The 20,945-nt window shown below is 41.7% G+C and overlaps 1 protein-coding gene across 1 annotated transcript in view; it reads right to left on the minus strand.

The window, feature by feature from the left end:
• Window positions 1–16,824, minus strand: part of kcnq1.2 (potassium voltage-gated channel, KQT-like subfamily, member 1.2) — a 117,919-nt gene extending 101,095 nt beyond the window's left edge. Inside the window, exons 1-2 of the mRNA XM_049007882.1 lie at window positions 16,421–16,824; window positions 4,756–4,846 (exon numbers count right to left, since the gene is read on the minus strand). Coding sequence (XP_048863839.1) covers window positions 4,756–4,846; window positions 16,421–16,824 — 495 coding nt within the window. The remainder of the gene's footprint in view (window positions 1–4,755; window positions 4,847–16,420) is intronic.
• Between the last annotated feature and the right edge of the window lie 4,121 nt (window positions 16,825–20,945).

The raw sequence follows: 20,945 nt of genomic DNA on the forward strand, positions 1-20,945 counted from the left end.
TATTCAAAATGCAGCAGCTCGAATTGTTACCAGGAGCAGGAAGTTTGAACACATAAGCCCTCCTCTTACTTACCTGTACTGACTTCCTGTTATTTTCAGGAATAACTTCAAAGTTCTCCTACTTACATATCTTAAAGGTATAGCACCTTACCTAACAGAATTTCTTCATGTATATTAGCATCATCGTCCACTCAAATCAAAGAATGCAGACTGCCTTGTCATTCCACATACAAGTAAAGTAACAGTTGGCGGTAAAGCATTCTGCTGCAGGGCCTCTATATCGTGGAATGGTTTGCCAACCTATGTTTGGGATGCCAATTCAGTCTAAAGTGAAGACCTATTACTTCAGTTTAGCTTACCTGCATTTTAAAAAATAAACTGTAACTTTGGCTGCTGGTGGTGCTGTACATGCCATTTTTATCTACTATACTTATTCATTAATGTGTCTATGCACGTTCTGACCACCCACGCTCTCTGCCTTCATTCCCACATGTCTGGATGGTGCCCAGGGGGTGCCCTGAGCTGGACTCATGGTTCAGTCCCATGGAATGGTGACATTGTGGATATTGTGCATGATTCAATCTGCCACCCTACACAGCCTGATGTAACAAACTGACTCATTGTTGAACTTAGGCTTTGATCACAATTTATACCTTGCTTTTAGCAAGCAAGCAGTCTCTTTTTAAATAATGCTAGCATGTCCAGTGGGGTTGGGCAGCTAGTGTACCTAGGATCCACAGAGGTTATTTTCTCCCTATTTGGGAGTTTTTGGTTCCTCTCTTCCATTGTCATCTGGCTTTCTTTCTTTCATGTCTTTGTCTTTCCTATTCCTTGTTTTTTGCATTATTCTGACTTAATTATGTTGTGATGTATCACAACATACCCATGTAAAGCACTGTAGGGCAACTCTCTTGTGAAAGGCACCATATGAATATAATTTGAATTGAATTGCCCTTTGTCACTAGTTTCATTTATAACTTTCATGGGCAGAATTTCTAGGTGCAGCCAGCTAGTTGGTGGGGGTTCAGTTTGGTGACCTCATGACTGATTCTTTGCAGATGATGTGGTTCTACTGGCTTCATAGAGTTGTAACCTTCAGCATGCACTGGAATGGTCTGCAGTGTAAAGCAACCAGGATGAGGATCAGTACTTTCAATTATGAGATCATCGTTCTCAAATGTAAAACAGTGGATTGCTCCTTCCAAGTTTGGGATGAGTTACTGCTTCAAGTGGAGAAATTTAAGTATCTTGAGATCTTGTTCATGAATGCAGGAAGAATGGAGCAGGAGATCGACAGGTAAATCAGTGCAGCTTCAGCAGTTATGTGGACGTTGTACTAGTCGTCATGGTGAAGAGAGAGCTGAGCTGGAAGGCGATTTACCAGTTGATCTATGTGAGAAAGACCTTGGTGTGTATGTTGATGCTTCCATGTCCCACTCTCGCCAGTGTGGGGAAGCAAGAAAAAAGGCCAATAGGATGTTGGGTTACATCTCTAGGTGTGTGGAGTTTAAGTCAAGGGGGTTGAAGCTACAATTATATAATTCCTTGGTAAGATCCCACCTAGAATATTGTGTGCAGGTTTGGTCACCATACCTAAAGAAGGACATTGCTGCCTTGGAAAAGGTGCAACGTAGGGCTATGAGAATTATTCCTGGTCTTAGAGGAATGTCTTATGAGGAGAGGTTAGGTGAGCTGAATCTGTTTAGCTTCGAGTAAAGGAGATTAAGGGGGGACATGATCCAGGAATATACGATTCTGGACACTTTTCAGCCAAATGGCTATTTCAATATTAGTTTAAATACTAGAACTCATGGTCATAGGTGGAAATTAGCAGGAGAACATTTTTTAAATGAATTTGAGAAAGCACTTCTTTACACAGTGTGTAGTTACAGTATGGAATAGTATTCCTGCTAGTGTAGTGCAAATTATAACCCTGGGTTCCTTTAAATCTTTAAATTCTCACCAAATGAGCTTGATGGGCCGATTGACCTCCTCTCATTCGTAAATTTCTTATGTTCTTATGTACGTTGCTTCCTCATCTATGGTCATGAGCTTTGGGTAGTTGCTGAATAAAAGAGATTAGAGATATAAGTAGCTGAAATGAGCTTCTTTCGTAGGGTGTCTGGGCTCAGCCTTAGGAATTGAGTGTCTGGGCTCAGCCTTGGTGTAAGAAGCTCAGACATCCAGACAGCCGAGGTGGTTCAAGCTTCTTTCTAGGACACCTCCTGGACACGTCTCTGAGGAGGTGCATTGGGCAAGTCCAACAGGGTGGAGACCCCAAGGCAGACCCAGAGATTATATTTCTCGGCTGGTATCCCCATGGACGAGTTAGATGTCGTGGGTGGGGAGAGAGAGGTCTAGCCTTCCCTGCTCAGACTGTTGCCCCTGTGACCTGGACCCGGCTGAGTGTCAGAAAATGGGTAGAATGATGGATGGATAATAATGCTCAAGTTATTGAGTACTTTTAATTTTTTATCTTTTATCTATCTAACATTTTCAAGTTTCAGCTGAAGTTAACTGGTGTTACGTTTATTTTTCAATTGCAAGACCATCATATACTTTGTCAACTTGTGTGAAATCCATTAATCACATAACTTAACAGTGTCACGTGATAACATTCAGCGAGCCAATGGACAGCATCCCATTTACCAATACCAGTGCTTAATTGCCACAGTGACAGACAGGGTGGTAAACGGTGTGGCTCAGGTCACCCAAGATGAGGAAAAAGGGCCTGATAACATTTCCAGTGATGAGGACATCATCAACCCTGCCTGTTCTCATCCAACCACTGTAGTTATCATGAAACGTGTTTGTCTGGGCTTTGACTGCTGAAGAAACTTAACAGAAACCCAACTCTGATTTCTGATTTCAGCCAAGAATCATTGTTGCTGATTTAAAAGTTATCACAGCTATACCAGTCTAAATGACACTGACTGTGATTTTGAGGTAACTCCAAATGGTTTTGGCAGAATCAGGCAGAGCCTGAGGTGACTGGAACAGGACTAACTGAAGCAGCGGTATGATGATGCATTCAGGTCATTCTTCATGCTGTAGCTCAAAGATAAATGGATGATGATGACGATGATGATGTCGGTGGACAGAGGATAGCACTGATGGAAAACGAAGCTCCCCAAATTTCACCGTACATAAACTACCTGACAGGTGCTGCCAGAGAACATCAAAACCCACAGACCTGCACTGAGGGCGGCACCCCCCAGACAGACTCCCTGTGGTCTCCCCACCCCCTGGCCGTAGGTTTGCCTGGGTGGTCTTTTTTATTGCTTTGACTGGTTTTTGGCCTGTGTGTGACATATGATATCTGCTGCCTGTCAGCCATAACACAGCAGGATTTGATATCTGTGGGGGAGTGGGGGTGTTGGGGTACTGTCAGTCACCTGCAGAGAGATCCCATGTCACTGTCACCCTGAGACTGCTTGGGATGGCCTATCTACCACTCTTCCTCATTAAATTTCACCGTCTCAGCTTGTAGTCACAGGACAAGCACCATCCTGTCCCTCGTTACATAACACCAGGTAAAGAGCAGCTCTCTCTTCTGAAATTCCATGGTTCTGGTCTGCTGGACCACAGAGATGCACTATGATTGTTCTGCTTCACACTTTCTGAAGGGTGAGGAGAATGGCTCCCTGCCGCTGTTAAGAGGGCTGGCTTCACCAGCCCGGAACAATAATATTGTCCTAAGTCTTAAGCAAAAAAGTCACATTCAGACAAAGGCATCCATTCCCCTCAGTCGTAAATGTTTTATTTAGCTCTTCTCATTGAAAAAATGTTTGACGCCAGCAAACACCGAATCCATCATTTTAAATACCATCTGTAGCAATGTCCCCTGGCCCATCTGTCAGGTCAGCTTTCCAAAGGACAGTGTGGGGACAGAGCATGGCCAACCCACCCCACACCCCCACGTGGGATGGTAGCTGGCAGATGCTCTAAGTCACATAGGCAGCTGTCATGGACACCAGCCATCTTCCAATGATGAATTTCCTCCCCTTATCCCTGATACGTAAGTTGTGCAACCTTAGTAACCTGAGCTAAGGTAGCTACAGAAATCTGTACTGATTCAAGGCACAGGCTTAGAAGCCCATTGACTAGGTCAGGCCCTAACAGAGTGACATTGGGGCAGGAAACCAGTTCCAGAGCACCTTGTCAATATGGTCAGAGTGACTGCTGCTTTGGGAAAGGCGAACGAGCAGGCGGAGCGACTGCACACTCTTGGGAAGTGAGCGAGTAGAAACCGGCCTGCAGGGTCATGCTGAATAATGTATGTACACTTAGGAACATGTGATCATCTGCTTGAAGTAAAGTTAAACAACAGGAATTAATTTTTATGTCACTGACAATACCTGTCTCTCCATCATCCATCCAACCAACCATACATCAATCCACCAGTTTATCAATCCATCAGTTATTTTTTAATCTATTCTGAAATCCACTTATCCAAGATCTGCAGTAAGTTTTCTATATATACTTGTAAAACCTAAGAAAATCTTACATTTTACGGTATACTAATGCATATATTACCATGACCTTCTGCAGTAACTCACTTACAGTGACAGTAGATTAAAGGATATGCAGGCCCAGCTACAGCCCGGCTAGTGTTATTTAAAGGTTTTCTTAAAGTTGGCATAGAGCATTCTTAATGTTCCATTAACGTTACAATATTTACACATGTTACATACTAATTTCATAATGTGAAATAATAGGTAGCAGGGATGGCCTTAATACAATCAACAAACTCACCATCCAGAAGAGTGTCCCGGTGGCAAATTCTGCATAGAACTCAATGGTAGACAGCACACTAAACAAAAGACACACCAGCACCATAAGGAATCTGTGGAGTAAAGTGAGAGGAGTTAGTCTGATAGTTAGGCAGATGGTTAGCATGACAGTTAGCCAGACAGCAAGCATGGCAGTTAGCCAGATGGTTAGCCTGCTAGTTAGCCAAACAGCAAGCATGGCAATTAGCCAGATGGCTAGCATGACAGATAGCCAGACAGCAAGCATGGCAGTTAGCCAGATGGTTAGCATTACAGTTAGTCAAACAGCCTGCCAGTTAGCCAGACAGCAAGCATGGCAGTTAGCCAGATGGTTAGCATGACAGTTAGTCAGACAGCCTGACAGTTAGTTAGTCAAACAGCAAGCCTGGCAGTTTGCCTGCCAGCTATTCAGACAGTTAGCCTGCAAATTAGACTTAGTTAGTCTTCCAGATCGAGGACATATGTTTCAGCAATTGTAAACTGCGAAGTTGAAATAGATGCATAAAATGATGTCCCATCAGTACATTATTTTAAAAGCAAAAGAAAATCCACCTCACCAAAATCTTGACTTACTGAGAACAGGAGTGAACTTGACAGAAAATATCTGGATCAACTACCGTTTAGCACAGCTAAAAAAGGCCATCTTCAGCAGCATTTTTTAAAGGCAGAATGAAATATTACACCAGCTGACATTAGTTACGTTTTCTGAGAAATGCGATGACATCAGCTTTGTAATAGGAAAGAAGGAACAGGATGTTTTGACATATAGAATAATTCAAAATCAGGTCAACATTTAACTACAGTAATTAGGTTTTATTGTTGATCATTCATCTTCAGTTGTGTTTCTTTGGAAAATGCTTGTGTACTGCTGGTTGGACTTTGCGTCAAACGAGTGATTGTTCAGAGAGTCATAAATGAGGTAAATTACCTGCCTTGTGAGGGAGCATCAATTATGGTACCACAGCCATGTGGCACGATTCCCTGAGGGTGATCTGGCTTGCAGGATCCTCATTGCTGAGGATGCAAGCATCTGGACCAGGCCAAGGGGACACCCACGTAACATCTGGGTGCGGCAGATAGATAGGTATTTCTGGAGGGCGGAAATGGCCCATGTGTTGGCCTGGGGGCGTTAACTGGAATCTCGAGGTGTTTCATTGTGGTGGGTGCAGCAACACCCACTGTACCAGTGCATGCTCCATAACCTGACCTGATTCAGTTTATCATTCTACATAACCTATTTGAAACCTGATTTGCTGTCCTCCCAAAATCATATTTGTATACTTATCATGTTCATCCACCTCTGTAAACATGCAACTATAAATCACACTCAAGGCACTTTAATCATTATATCACTAATGCACCTTGTGTATCATTATTGATTTATTTGAATTTATTGCATTCCCAAATACATTTTCTATAGGTGACAGCCTTTTTGTGGTTGTTATTAAACCCTGACTGTCAGAACCCCCACAACAACATGAGCAGAACATGCAAACATTACACATGTATAGCTGGGGTACAGGCTCCAATCTTGGTCCCAAAGGTGTAAGGCATCAGTACTAAGCACTGTGCCACTATAGTAACCCCAAACTCCATTCCATTCTTTTCAATATTTCTATGATTAAGCCTGTGCATGTGTGGGAGGGACTAAAACTGTGTATATGTAAAACTCTGAATACACTATATTGCCAAAAGTATTAGGACACCCCTCCAAATCATTGAATTCAAGTGTTCAAGCCACTTCCATGGCCACATGTGTATAAAATCAAGCACCTAGGCATGCAGACTGCTTATACAAACATTTGCGAAAGAATAAGTCGCTCTCAGGAGCTCAGTGAATTCAAGTGTAGTACCATGATAGGATGCCACCTATGCAATAAGTCCATTCGTGAAATTTCTTCACTACTAAATATTCCAATATTACAGACTTCCAAACTCTGTGTGGCCTTCAGAATAGCTCAAGAACAGTGCATAGAGAACTTCATGGAATGGGTTTCCAGGGCCAAGCAGCTGCATCGAAGCCTTACATCACCAAGCATCGGATGCAGTGGTGTAAAGCATGCCACCACTGGACTGTAGAGCAGTGGAGACGTGTTTTCTGGAGTGACGAATCACGCTTCTCTGTCTAGCAATCTAATGGACGAGTCTGGGTTTGGTGGTTGCCAGGAGAACTGAACTTGCCTGACTGCATTGTGCCAAGTGTAAAGTTTAGTGGAGGAGGAATTGTTGTCAAGGGTTGTTTTTCAGGGGTTGGGCTTGGCCCCTTAGTTTCAGTGAATGGAGCCCTTAATGCTGCAGCATTCAAAGCCATTTTGGACAATTTCATGCTCCCAACTTTGTGGGAACAGTTTGGAGATGGCCCTTTCTTGTTCCAAAAAGACTGTGCACCAATGCATAAAGCAAGGTCCATAAGGACATGGATGAGCAAGTCTGGTGTGATGGAACTTGACTGGCCCGCACAGAGCCCTGACCTCAACTTGATAAAACACCTTTGGGATGAATTAGAGCAGAGAATGCGAGCCAAGTCTTCTCGTCCAACATTAGTGTCTGACCTCACAAATGCTCTCCTGGGAGAATGGAAAATTCCTATAAACACACTCCTAAACCTTGTGGACATGCTTCCCAGAATAGTTGAAGCTGTTATATCTGTAAAGGGTGGGCCAACTCCATATTAAAGCCTATGTATTAAGAATGGGATGTCATTAAAGTTCATGTGTGTGTAAAGGCAGGTGTCCCAATACTTTTGGTAGTATATTGTACAGTATATGAAGGAATTTATAAGCAATCCCAGGTTCAGAACGTCCCATTTATGGACAATGCATACTTACAAACAGACTACCCTAAAGTTTATTATATTAAAAATTCAGGCTAAATACAGTCGTTTGTAATAATGAATGCACACACTGAACGCAATAATGAATGCACGCACTGAACATAATAATGAACGCATGCTTTAGCAGTTCATTGGCTCGACGTACAGTGCAGTGCCATATGTAATTAGTCTTATTATTACTAGATTATTATAGTAATTATTATAATAATAATTATTATTATTGTTCCAACTTATCTACATATTTGACTTAAAGACAGACTTAGGTAATGGATCTGGTTTGTAACCTGGGGACTGCCTGTAATACTGGACATCAGCATTCCTAGGCCTTGGGGCTTGTTATGCAACGTATTACCTCCCCCCCCCAAGACATGGGATTCCATAACAGGGGTCAATCACAGGGGACTCTAGCCCGGAACGGCATCGTAATTAAGCTATCATCCCTCTCTTGGCATGACATGATCTCCAAATGTCAGCCCAGAGATGTAGGGGTAGCCAGCTGGTAGCTTTTGTTTGTGGCTGAAAGACATGTAGCAGGGGTTCACTTCAGGACAAACATCTTAGGATAATCTTTCCAAGTTGGGGGGAAGGGACTCATGGCACATGCGGGTGCTGCAGAGTGGGGAGGGGGCGGTGCTCCCCAGCTTTTTCCATGACACACACAGGCCAGATGTGCACATTTCCCTGTGATGAGGATTAAGGGTCGTCTGCAGAGCATTTGTGATCGTACCCATCTGCAGCAACAGAAGAAATAGGATGAAAAGAAGTCAAATTATTCGTTATCCCCCTGGGCATGACTGGCATGGCGCCCACTGGAGTTAGGGCTTTGGGACGGCTCATCCAGAGGCTGAAAGATTGTAGTTCACAATAACCATAAAGAAAATAACAAAACAGGAGAACCTGAATGGTATTTCGACTGTACATGCACCCCCTATAGGCCTTTTGGTAACTGCATGGCAGCATATTACTTGTGGCATAAAATGACAGCCATAGAATGCCACCATATGACAGAGAGTAACAGAAAATATGCTTTCATTCCACACACAGGAAAATCTAACCCCACCTCTCAAAAGTCCCCCAGGGTTCCATGTTTGTGAAGTCTGCATGTTACTCCCCATGTTATTCTGGGGTTTACTCCAGTTTCCTCCCACGGTCCAAAACAATGCTGACAATGCATACTGTAAGTGTGCCTGTGTGAGTGTGGATTGGTTGGTGCCCCATCTTGGGTTGTTTCCTGCCCATGGGCTTCATATCCGCCTGAATAGAACAAGTGGTTTTGGAAAATGGATGGATGGAGTAGTCATTGATGATATGAAACCTTGTCAAGCCCAATGGGTTGCCAGTTCAGCAACTTTTTTTTTTTTTTAAAAAAAACATTAATTTATTCTAAAAATGAATGAATCTATAAATATCTTAAGGAAGATATTGGTCTGATAAAAACAAAGCTTTAATTTGTATAGACCCCTGAACAAAGAAAAAAATCATTTCAAATGGCTTGTCCTTTTTAGCATGCATACAGACACATCCTGTCTTTGTAATAAACTGCTGTTGACTCCCATCTTTTTGATAAAGCTTAAAATGGGAGCTTTACATTTTTTAAAAGGATGAATTTATTTTGAAGTCTTTGTCTTCTGGGGATACCCTCAGGGTGTCTGCTTTTCCAGTATTTATGTCTGTTTAGGCGCATCATACTCAGAAATAATTGCTCGAAATAGAGAGAAATCTTCAGGTACACACACATGCATGCACAATACAATAATAATTAGCAAAAAACATAGTCATCTTAGCAAACAGCTGTGTCCACTGCTTGTTTCCAGGTCTACAAATGGATGCAGCAGGGTGTTATTTCCAGAGGGGTGCAAACATACACCCTTGTTGACATTCAGTTCTGTTCAGGTAATGCTCTGCTGTCTAATTTAACCAACTTTACAGACTGTTAAATGGCAGTTTGACTTCAAAATCAGGAAGATCATGACATGATCTTAATGTCGAGAGACATTCCTGCATTTACTCATTACTCATCCATTCTCTCATTTACTCACTCATTCCCCTACTAATTTATTCTATTTTTGCACTCATGTACTCATTCACTGTCCTTTACTTATATTTTTTGGTTCATCCTCTGACTTCTTACTGATGCATTCTTTCACTTCTTCCTTTCGGATTCACACATTCATTCGGTTATGCTTTAATTGGCTCCTAAACAGGAAAGACTCGCATAAACCTTTCTGCACTTTTCACACAATGCCACTCTATACATCGTTACCTCCTTTTTTTACCCAACATGCAACTTGCAATTAAAGGTTACTCTAGGAACTGCTGCCAAAAGGATCACCTAAATCCATCAGGGTTTTTTTGAGCAATTTCATTGTTTGTTTTGATGGCAAAATGCCCTTTAGTATAGCAGAAAATACATGTTCCTGAACAGACTTTGCTGCTGTGCTTAATGGCAAACGTTACATGGCATTAGGCCAAGAGTTAATGCGGGCCTGCAGCACTAAATGTCATAGCCTGCCAGGTCTGCAACTGGGATGTGTTTCTGTGCTCGTTTTACCTTTGGGGAAGTGGCTCAGCAGGATGTAGTTTATACAAGAAAGTGGTTCGCCTTGATCTCCAGCCCTGGCCGTGACATGTGGGACTTTGCTGATCTCTGGTTTCCAGGGACAATGTGGGTTTTATGCAGAGGACCACCTCAGACTGCACTGGGGATTTCACAAACACACGCCATTATTACGGTGCCACACCAACTTCCCGTGGTCTCCCATGGAGCCCAGTGATTACCTCGTCGTGTGGGTTCTCAATACCGAACAACACGTTTTGTAATACTGTAATTAATTAGGAGTCTGTTTACAATAACATACTAAGCCTAACTCCAAGAAAGACCAGATACTGGGACAATACTGGGTCTAACAGTTAAATGGGCAGACTGACATGAAACAAAAGTATACCCTAATTGAAGTCATATAAAGACTTAAACACTCTCAGGCTGAGGAATATGTGTAAACAGTGCCCCCTAAAGACGAAATGGTGCTGTCTGCCACCCATTCATCCTCCACAACAGTTTATCCAATGTTGTGCCAAGAGCCAAAGAAGCACAGGGAGAACCATCACAAGGCACAAACTCTGCAGGCAATTTAAAATCACTGATCCATTTAAGCTCTATGTTTTTGAATTGTGGAAGGAAATACGGAGAACACAGAGAAAAATCTCATGCGCAGAGCATGGACTGGATTCAAACCCACAACCCTGCAATTGTGAGGCCATTTTCATGCAAACAAAGTCCCCATGTGTGAAAGCTGACTGGGTAAATGGCTAATGTATTAATGTCAGGGATGAAGATTCTGGAAAGATTCTTGCCTGTATTCCTGCCTGTGTCCTCAAACAAACACATGAACTGTCCACAGAGAGCTGTGTGTGGGCTGGTTTTCTGCCCCATAACAATTTGTCCTTGGCAAACCTACACAACTGAGAAGTTTGATGGGATTGTGGGATAGCTAAACCTGACCAAGTTTTATTAGTCCCCTAAAAACCTTGCTTTGTAAATGGATTTAACTAGAGATGCATCAATTGCAATTGTTGGCTGATTCCAAATCATGATTTTTTTGCATGATACTGATACTGATTTTTGCCGATTTCGATTTTCTTTCTAAGAACTATAATTGACAGCACATGCAAAGAAAAATCAGCTTTTTTCAATGCAAATTTTTATTTTCATAATAAAAGAAATAGTTAAACTTTACAATTTCCCCCAAACTGCACTCACAAGGTCTTACAGGATCTACTCTCACTTAAACAAGTCTCAAAATAAAGTGCTCTTTGACTGGAAAAAGGTACAAATAACAACTAACTGAAACTTTATCTGTCATAGGCCATATTTTACGTTACCAAACAAGAGCACGTGCAACAGGTTTAAATAACAAAACAAATGCCAGTTACTTATATAAATTTCCAGTACGTTTAAATTCACAAGATCACGACATTGACCTTTTTCTCTTTCTTTACTCGTCTTAAAATAAAAAATTCCATAGCTTACAAATCTCTAAATAAAACTTAAATTGTACTATACTCTTCCAAATTATAATAGGTGCAGGGTAATATTATTAATACCAGTATCGCATGTTAGGTACATACAAATGAGGGTGTCTGCGCCGCTGTGCGTATGACGTGTGTTGCATGCGTAAAACGGTCCGGTTCGGTATCGGAGATACAAGAAACTGACCCACACTTGTTATACCGAAAAATGCATTCCAGTCTACGGAGCGCGCACTATTGAAAAATGCGAAAGGAGAGCTCTTTTTTTGTAATTCGTGAAAACGATCATTTTTGTTTATTTAAACTCATAAAACGTATTTAACATATCATACCACGTTGTATTTTGTTGAAATAAAGATATACAACATATAAACACATAAAATAGGTCGCAGATCTGAAAACGGTTTGTTACGTACTGTAAGACAGTCGTCCCTCGCCACTTCGACTTTCGCGGCTTCACTCTATAGTGGTTTTTTGTATATTCATAAAAAGTTGATCAAAACTGATGATACATCGTTACGTATGTATAGGAAGCATCTTTGCTCGTCGTAATTAAATGTGCAATAATAATAATGTGATATTCGTAGCGTCTAATATGTCTTATTTTCTCTTATTTTGTCTAATATATTGGATAATAGGAGTGTAATTTTCATGACCTGCCTGTAGGATCTTCTTGTGTGCCACGCCCCCTTATTAACCACGTATGTACCCTGATTGTGTCCAGCTGTTTCCTGTCAGTTTGATACCTTCGGTGCATTTAAGTCCACGTCAGAGTCTGTAACCTAAGATTTGTCATTGACGTTTTGATGTTACATGGTTCTGTGTCCTGCATTTGGAGTGATTCCAAATAAACTCTTCGATTCTGATTCCTCGTCTCCCCGTTCCTGCTTCCGTGTCCAGCAATCATAACAGTAATGGTGACTAAAGGGTGTTAGGGTTCATGTCTAATAATGTTAAAAACCGTATTTAGAATGTCGTAAACAGGTTTTCTATGCTCTAACTACGAAAATATTCGATTTATAAATAAAGAATCCTACTTCGCGGAAATTCACTTTCGCGGTAGTCTGGAACTCATTAACTGCGATAAACGAGGGTACTTAGGCTATCACAAACATGTTAATACCGGTTCAAAACAAGAACGTGAAGGATATAACGCTTGTTACATTATAAGTCTGTATCAGGTGTCAGTAAAGTTGTTCTTGTTTTCACGAAGAAAGAAATACATTGGTTGCTCAATCTTTTTAAAAAGCTGTAGTCTATGGCTAACATAGTGTTGCATCACGTAGCTCAGAAGATACTTGACTCCAAATTGTATTAAAAACGTGCGTGACGCTGAGGTCGGTGCAAATGTAACGACGAAGGGGTGTGGGGATATATTTTTCATGTAGGCCTACTTGAGGGGAGATACAGAAATGCAAAATTAAAGGGGATGCGTTTTCGGCACCCCATGTTAATTCTGGCTTTACTGTGACTACACCCGTGAAACTTGCACAGGTTAGTTAAGACACTCTCACATTGAACATACAAAAACACTTTATGATGGCAGCTACAGAAATGAAAAACTGAAGGGGATGCCATGTACTTCTTTCAGTGGTGCGCGCTCGGGGGACTGGCCTGCATTCTACGGCAGGGACGCCTTTTTCGCCATATCTCAAGTGTCCGGTCCGGCGGAGCATGCTGAAAATCTGGCCGATCGATCGGTGCATCTCTAGCTTTAACAGCATGTTTCTGAACCCTGTACTGTAATGTGAGACCAGAGTACACACTGTATTTCCTTCAGTTTTACCACAATATTCCATGAACCCTTTTTGACTTCACTAATAACCTGGGCCCGTATTCACAAAGCATTTTTTCTTACCATTAAGCGTACTCCTCAATCGCACAAAAATTTTTCCCCCTAAAACCTATTCATAAAGTGGCTGCGAGGAAAAGAGCCAACTCCTAAGCTAAGACGCTTACTGACGTCTCTGTGGCTGACGTCAATTCTCATGCACGAGCCTACCTGCTATGACTACGCCGATTGGTTATTGAGAGGCCAGTATGTGCTGGTGAAAATGTACACGCAACATACGATAAACACGAATAGTGGTCATGGTTATGGAGACCGCTTATATGGATCAAAAAGCTTGAGACGGAATCATTCCTGTACAAACACTGTTTAAATAATTTGCTTATAGTAATTAATCAAGTAGTCCGATTACTGTGTTAATTTTTGGTCTTTTGAAACATAACAACATATGGAAAAAAATTTAACTATAGTATTTTTTTTCACTTTACTTTGATAAGCCGACTTTACCTTGCGATAACCATCTGCTTCTGGCTAGCTACCTGAGACTAATGCTGGGTGCATAGAAAACATGACGGGAAAAAGAAAGTAATTTTCTTTCAATGAGAAAAATAGACTCATCAAAGTTTATGCTAAACTGCCAAAACCGAGTCAACGAGATGCAGCAGGGACACTACAATAAGGTATATTTTATGTACAATACAGCATTGTAGCGTATTTTAGTTATACACTGTTCAGATTTTGAAAAGCGTTTGGAACAGCTGTACTGTATTTTGAACGAGTCATTAAAATTCAATACATAGCTACTCTCAATTAGATGGTAATCTGCCTGAGGAAAAAAGCGGTTGTGCGGATTATGCAGTTATAGTGATTAATTTCACCCAGAGAGACGTGATCACTATATGCAGTTTCCACTGTCAATGATTGGGTTGTTTCGGATTGTTGGATATGTTATTGTATCCATCACAAGCTCCACAACAATCATTACTGACTCCCGACTGAGGCGGTATTCTTTAAGCAATTCAGCGTTCGTTTAATGTATCCAATGTCCGATAATGGATTGTCATTATGTGACTGTTTAGTCTTAGTGACTTAATTAGGAGTCCTCACGACTATTTTTTTAGTTCTTCCAGACTTGGGTGCTACTTTTAAGGGACTGTGAATTGCTCTTAGTCAAAAATAATTGCCGTCCTAATTTTAGGACTGACATGCTCATTATTTTTTAGGAGTTTTTCCTAAATAGGCAAGTTACGGGCTACTTTTAGCCTTAAGATGCTTTGTGAATACGGGTCCTGGTGTCTGCCCTTAAGACATTTACACAGAATAAAGAAATACTTGATGCACAATACATTTGTGGTAACCAAAGTAGACTGCGCATTTTCAATCTGCAGTCAGCTGGTCATGCAATTTTAGATGCCGGCCACTAAGGGGAGCAGTAAGTACATATCTACTTGATGACTCCCACCAACCTCAAACCCCAGTGAAGAATATTACTGTGAAAGACAAACTATCCCACTGAGACCGATTACAAACAAAAACAGCTGGTTTTTAATCCAGCATTATCTTACCCATGCTTCTTCTTCCCAGGGGGAAAAAAAAATAAACATTTGTACCCAATCCCCTGTCAGCCTGAATATGCCCTTGAGTGCTGTCCCTGAGGGAAAACTGAGCCTACAGTATGTGCACATCCCAGCATGCAGCAACAGGGCAGGGAGGCATCTGGCCAGAAGTCACTTGCTATGAGATTTAACAAAGGTTCCATGTCACCAGTCAGTGGCTGATCAGTTTTAGGGCCATTTGCTAATGGACCCGTCTCGTCACTGAAAGATAGCGGGACTGGCTCTAATATCCATGCTTATGTTTGGTTCATCAAGACATGGGCTGATAGTATGAGCCAGATTCATATTGTGTATGGTGGGAGTTCCTGTCCAGTTGCTCAGGCATCAGAGGGTGCGTGCCATGCTGAGTGGAGTTACCAAGAAATTTTAGATGCAAGTGCTGGGATTCTGGGCCAACTTGGTGGAAACCCTGGATGGTGCATCATGACCTTGGGCCCGGTTTTAGGTTTCTCACCACCCATTTTTTGATTGTTCTGATACATCTCAGGATTTCATGACAGGTCCTGACAGGGACACTAATCCCCAAATCTGAGGGGATGGGGGACGGTGAACAGCCGGTACAGACAGAGAGCATTAGCTTTACCTTCTTGGCCCCCAGAGTGACAGTTGAAACTGGAATCGTCTCCAGTAGCCACCTCTGAGTAAGAGTTACTTAAAGGAGCTCGGTGGAGCATCACTAGATAATTCATTATATATGAGTTCATTCACTGACCCGAAATATTATAGTCTCAGTTAACATCAGAGGTTTTTATCCGACTCTGCCTTCCAGAGTGTTCTACATCCTGCCTGTGGTCAACATTGTATCCTTTGACTCAGAAGGGATGATGTCTTTGCTTTTGATGAAGAACTTTTACAAGCCTGCATTTTCCTAAGCAGGACACATACAGAAAACCAGGTTGCAGAGAAAATCCACAGCAAAACTCTTGGAAAGAAATCCTGCCTTGCCAGCAGATATCACACAGCTCACAGAATCACACATTGGAAACATGATATCCACTGTCTTCCTAAACAAGTTTGCAGTCATCAGCTATCATCATTTATTTTTAATCTCGATTCACAGATCAAAATATTATTATTCTATGTACTTTAAAAAAAAATAGCAGATTGTAAATGTAACTTTTGAAAACATGTCCAGGAGCGATGTCAAATTGATTTCGGAATTTAATAATAAGAATAATAAATAAATAAATAATAATAAGCACTTCCTACAGTTTGACGTTTTCCACAGACAATGGTAAATTTGTTTGATTCCCTATTGATACAGTAGGACCCTTTTCATTGACCGGCACTGCATGATATCAAGGTTTACTGGCTAAAAGTTGTTCATTTTCATATTATTCAGTATATCTCTAAGAAACAGAAAGGTATTCATGTTACTCACACCAAGAAGTGGTAAAGGAAGCATCTCAGCCCGACCGGCCTCTCCAAGAAGTTGTAGACATCCCCTTGCATGCTGGTGCGAGTGTGGTACGGGTCTTGGAAGCATCCTGAGGGGGGCATCTTGTGTGGTCCCTGGGGGGAAAGGGGGGGCTTGATGGGGATCTGCAAGGCTGGGTCCTTTGTGACTGAGTGGAGGCCACAGGAAATGCCTGATCCATTATTCACTGAGGAGTCCTGTTCCAGGAGGACAGGTGAGTAACACGTGCTGATGGTGGTCTCCAGGTGGGGTCCTTTGCTGCATGGGCAGCTGTCGCCATATCTGCCGGATTCGGGGGTGTGGGATTCCTGAGAGCTCCCATGGGCGTGGCACAAAAGGTACATAGGGCTGCTCCGCCTCTCGCCCATTGCGTGGGCACAGGAGCACCTATGAGATGCTATCTCAAAGGGACTTCTTGGTGGGAGCTCCACAATGGTCAATAGATGTGTCAGAGACAGATCACCTGTTGCGACCTGTGAGGTAAAGACAATTTTCAGCAGTGGTTTGACAAATTTAACACGCAAGTTAACTTATGGAGAGGTCCTTTTTAGACACAAAGAACAACCACCATGCTTCATTAAACCTGGGAAGACAAAGCAGGTGTTGAGCATGAGATGAGGATGGGGAGGAGGATTTAAATGTAGGTCCTCTGCAGTAGTATTCTGCATCTTCTGTACCAAATATGCAGTGCTCTCTCACAATGAGCCTGGAGTCTATCCCATGAAGCACAGAGCACAAGGCAGGGAGACACCCTTAACAGGATGCTAGTTCATCACAGGGTACACAAAATGGGCAATTTAAAGACAACAAATAACTGCATGTTTTTAACTACAACAGGAAATCCATAAAATAAAGCAAGAACATTCAAATTTCACACGTTCACATATAGAGCCACACAACGGAAAGAATGAGGGGAGAGGAATGCCGGGCGTGACACGTATAATGTGCAAAAAATAGGACAATAACTAAAAGAATGAAATGCACAATGAAATACAATTTAAAACAAACTCCAAAACGTGGTAAGAATCTAGTGCTTCCAGTGCTCGATGTAGGCTGATGTAAAGGTCTCCTCCAGACAGGAGTGAGAAAAATTCTACAATCCCATGGCCATGGAACAGGAGATGAGATTCAGACCCTCAGTCCTGGAGGCATGAGGCTCCAGTGTTAGCCACAAAGCCATCTTACTATCTTCAATAAGCACCTAATATTAATTTAAGAGTTACTAAAATATAAATTGCACTGCAAAGGAAATGTGGACAAGCATTTAAGTTCTTCACTGAAATGTGTGAGACATCATATCAAAAAGGAAACTTATGAAAGTTATTCAGAAAACTAATTTGTGATAAATATATCAGCAGTTCTGTGTCACTGCAGGCATCAATGAGCAACTTCTGCTAAGCATTTGCCTTCACCATTCATGGGTTCTGGTACTAGGAAATGGCACCAGCTCACATAATCAAATGCATTAAAATGAAACAACTTTTTTCAACTAACTGAAAATTTTACAATCAAATGTAAGATGAATACATGTATTCAGCAACATATCACACACACACACTCATTTGTAATGTTAAATCATATCAAATCTGCCTGTTAACCGGGCTTATGGTAGCCTTTGTGCCTCAAACAATCAAGCACTTGGAAGCCTTATAGCAAAGGATTTGCCGTCGTACTGCAACTATTGTCACTTTTCCGCTGCCAGCAAGGACCAAACCAAGAACCAATATCCAACTCGTACCATGAACTGATGATTTTCCATTGTAAATCAAATAAATGATCAGAGCGTTACCTGGTTGTACCAATGCTGACCTGGCCAAAAGTGTCACTGAGTGTATTACCACCATCTGATTGGTCGAAATGCCATTGAGATACCGGTGATACGCATTAATATGCATGAATTATCTGAAGGACAAAGGAAAGGGCCTATATTTATTATTAGTAGTATCGCACATTTCGATGTATTGATGCATACCTGATAACTTGATCATGAAAAATTCCAACATCCTACTTAAGTATTGTAGCGTAGCAGGTTGGACTGATGCCAGCCCTGTAAATAGTTATCCATAGTCTCTTTTTAATATGTAAATGTGCTGTGTTGTTATGTCACATAAAGTGTTGAATGTTTATTATTGTACATAGCGTGTTGTTGTGTGTGTGTGTGCCCACTGTGTGTATTAAGAGTAATGATTGTTGTGGAGCTTGTTTTCCCGTTTACCGTAAGTACAACGCCATGTCTCCTGTTCCGTGTTCTGAGTGCAATATGTTTAGCTATTCTTCTCCAGTCATTAGCGGTACTTATACATGTGAGAAGTGTCCTTTAGTCGCTAGGCTGACGGAGAAGATTGTAGTGTTAGAGGGACGTATCCGGACGTTACATAACATTCAGGAGAATGAGAGTTTTTTCGACTCAGTGTTAGCGGCCCCGGATATGTCTGCAATAGCCAGTCAGTCTCCCCCCACTCCGGCACAGAATTCCTCATTTAACTCGCAAGTCCCGCGAGCTCTTAAGAGTGATGACTTTCTTACATTTTTTAATGGTAAAATAACTAAGATTAGACAGACCATCCAGTGCACACCCTTACCTACTTACGGCTGCCAGCCTCCTGCTAGTCTTATGCCTACCAATAATGAGACCTTTGAATCATTCATTCCTATTACACACTCAGAACTTTTGAGTTTAATTTTCTCCTGTAAATCCTCTACTAGCCTTATAGACCCAATTCCTATGAAATTCTTCAAGGAAATTGCACCACAGATTAGCACAACCTTGTTAAATGTGTTAAACTCTTCTCTTAGACTTGGATATGTTCCAAAACCTTTTAAAATGGCTGTTATTAGACCCGTCCTAAAGAAACCAAATCTTAAACCCAGTGTTTTAGGAAACTATAGACCTATCTCAAATCTTCCTTTTATTTCAAAGATCATGGAAAAGGTTGTAGTTCGTCAGTTGTCCTCTTTCCTACAAAAAAATAATGCCAATGAATTATATCAGTCTGGCTTTAGACCAAACCATAGCACAGAAACTGCTCTAGTCAAAGTAATGAATGATTTACTTGTGGCTTCTGACCGTGGCTGTGTATCTCTGTTGGTATTGCTAGATTTAACTGCAGCGTTCGATACTGTGGACCATAATATCCTCTTGGACCGGTTAGAAGGTGTAGTTGGCATTACGGGGACAGCACTTTCTTGGTTCTGCTCATATTTAACTGATCGCTATCAGTATGCCCATGTGAACAATGAATCATCCAAGGCCACAAAAGTTGAATATGGTGTCCCACAGGGATCAGTCCTGGGCCTGCTACTGTTTACCCTATACATGCTACCTCTTGGTAACATAAATCATGGTGTTGGGTTTCATTGTTATGCAGATGATACACAGTTGTACATGTCTGTTAACCCTGATGATACATCACTACTATCTCGGTTAGAAGACTGTCTATCAGATATCCGGTGCTGGATGGCAAAAAATTTCCTTATGTTAAATACAGAAAAAACAGAAGTTCTGGTAATTGGTCCCAAGGCTGCAAGAAATAGGTTTCACCACCTCAACGTTGGTAGCCTTCCTACACAACCTAACACAGTGGTTGTTGATTCAGATCTATGCTTTGATGCTCACTTAAGAAGTATTACTAGAACTGCGTTTTATCATCTAACATAGCCAAGCTTCGTAAGATGCTCTCACTTCATGATGCAGAAAAACTAATACATGCCTTTGTAAGTTCCAGACTGGATTACTGTAATGCCCTCCTATCGGGTTGCCCGTCTGGATCCTTGCATAAACTTCAGTTAGTACAGAATGCTGCAGCCAGAGTTCTTACAAACACTAAAAAATGTGATCATATTACACTGGTCTTATCCTCTCTTCATTGGCTGCCAGTTAAGTATCGAATTGACTATAAAATACTGCTATTAACATATAAATACCTTAGTGATCTGCTGACCACATACAACCCTCCACGCTTGTTTCGCTCTCAAGCCATGGGATATCTGTTAGTGCCTAAGATAGAAAAAGCTACGGCAGGCTGCAGAGCTTTCTCCTACAAAGCTCCTCAGCTGTGGAATGGTCTTCCACCGGATGTGCGGGTTTCAGGTTCACTCTCAATATTCAAGTCTAGACTAAAAACACACCTGTTTAGTTTAGCGTATAGGGACACTAGTTCTAGCTCTAGCTAACTCTTCACTCCCAGTCAGACCTATAGTGTGAGGTGTAGAGCTGGGTGGGGATCGGTGCCATTGACTATGGATAAACTGGACTGTCAGTGCTATCACTCCAGCTTCACAATCCCTTGTGGAATTGGAGTGCTGACATTTCAGGGCTCCCCATGCCTGAATTCCCACTTGCCTCTCCCTCCTACTGATGCTGCCATAGCCATATCTGCCGGAGCTTGCACATTGTACTTCATATTGCACTCACCTAGCTGTTAGCACTGCCTATAGCCTCCTCTACTTTGACTAATTGTACATTTTATTTCCCCTACTCCTCCTGGGG

Source organism: Brienomyrus brachyistius, chromosome 3 (assembly GCF_023856365.1).
Source record: "Brienomyrus brachyistius isolate T26 chromosome 3, BBRACH_0.4, whole genome shotgun sequence".
In the NCBI taxonomy this organism is placed as follows: domain Eukaryota; kingdom Metazoa; phylum Chordata; class Actinopteri; order Osteoglossiformes; family Mormyridae; genus Brienomyrus; species Brienomyrus brachyistius.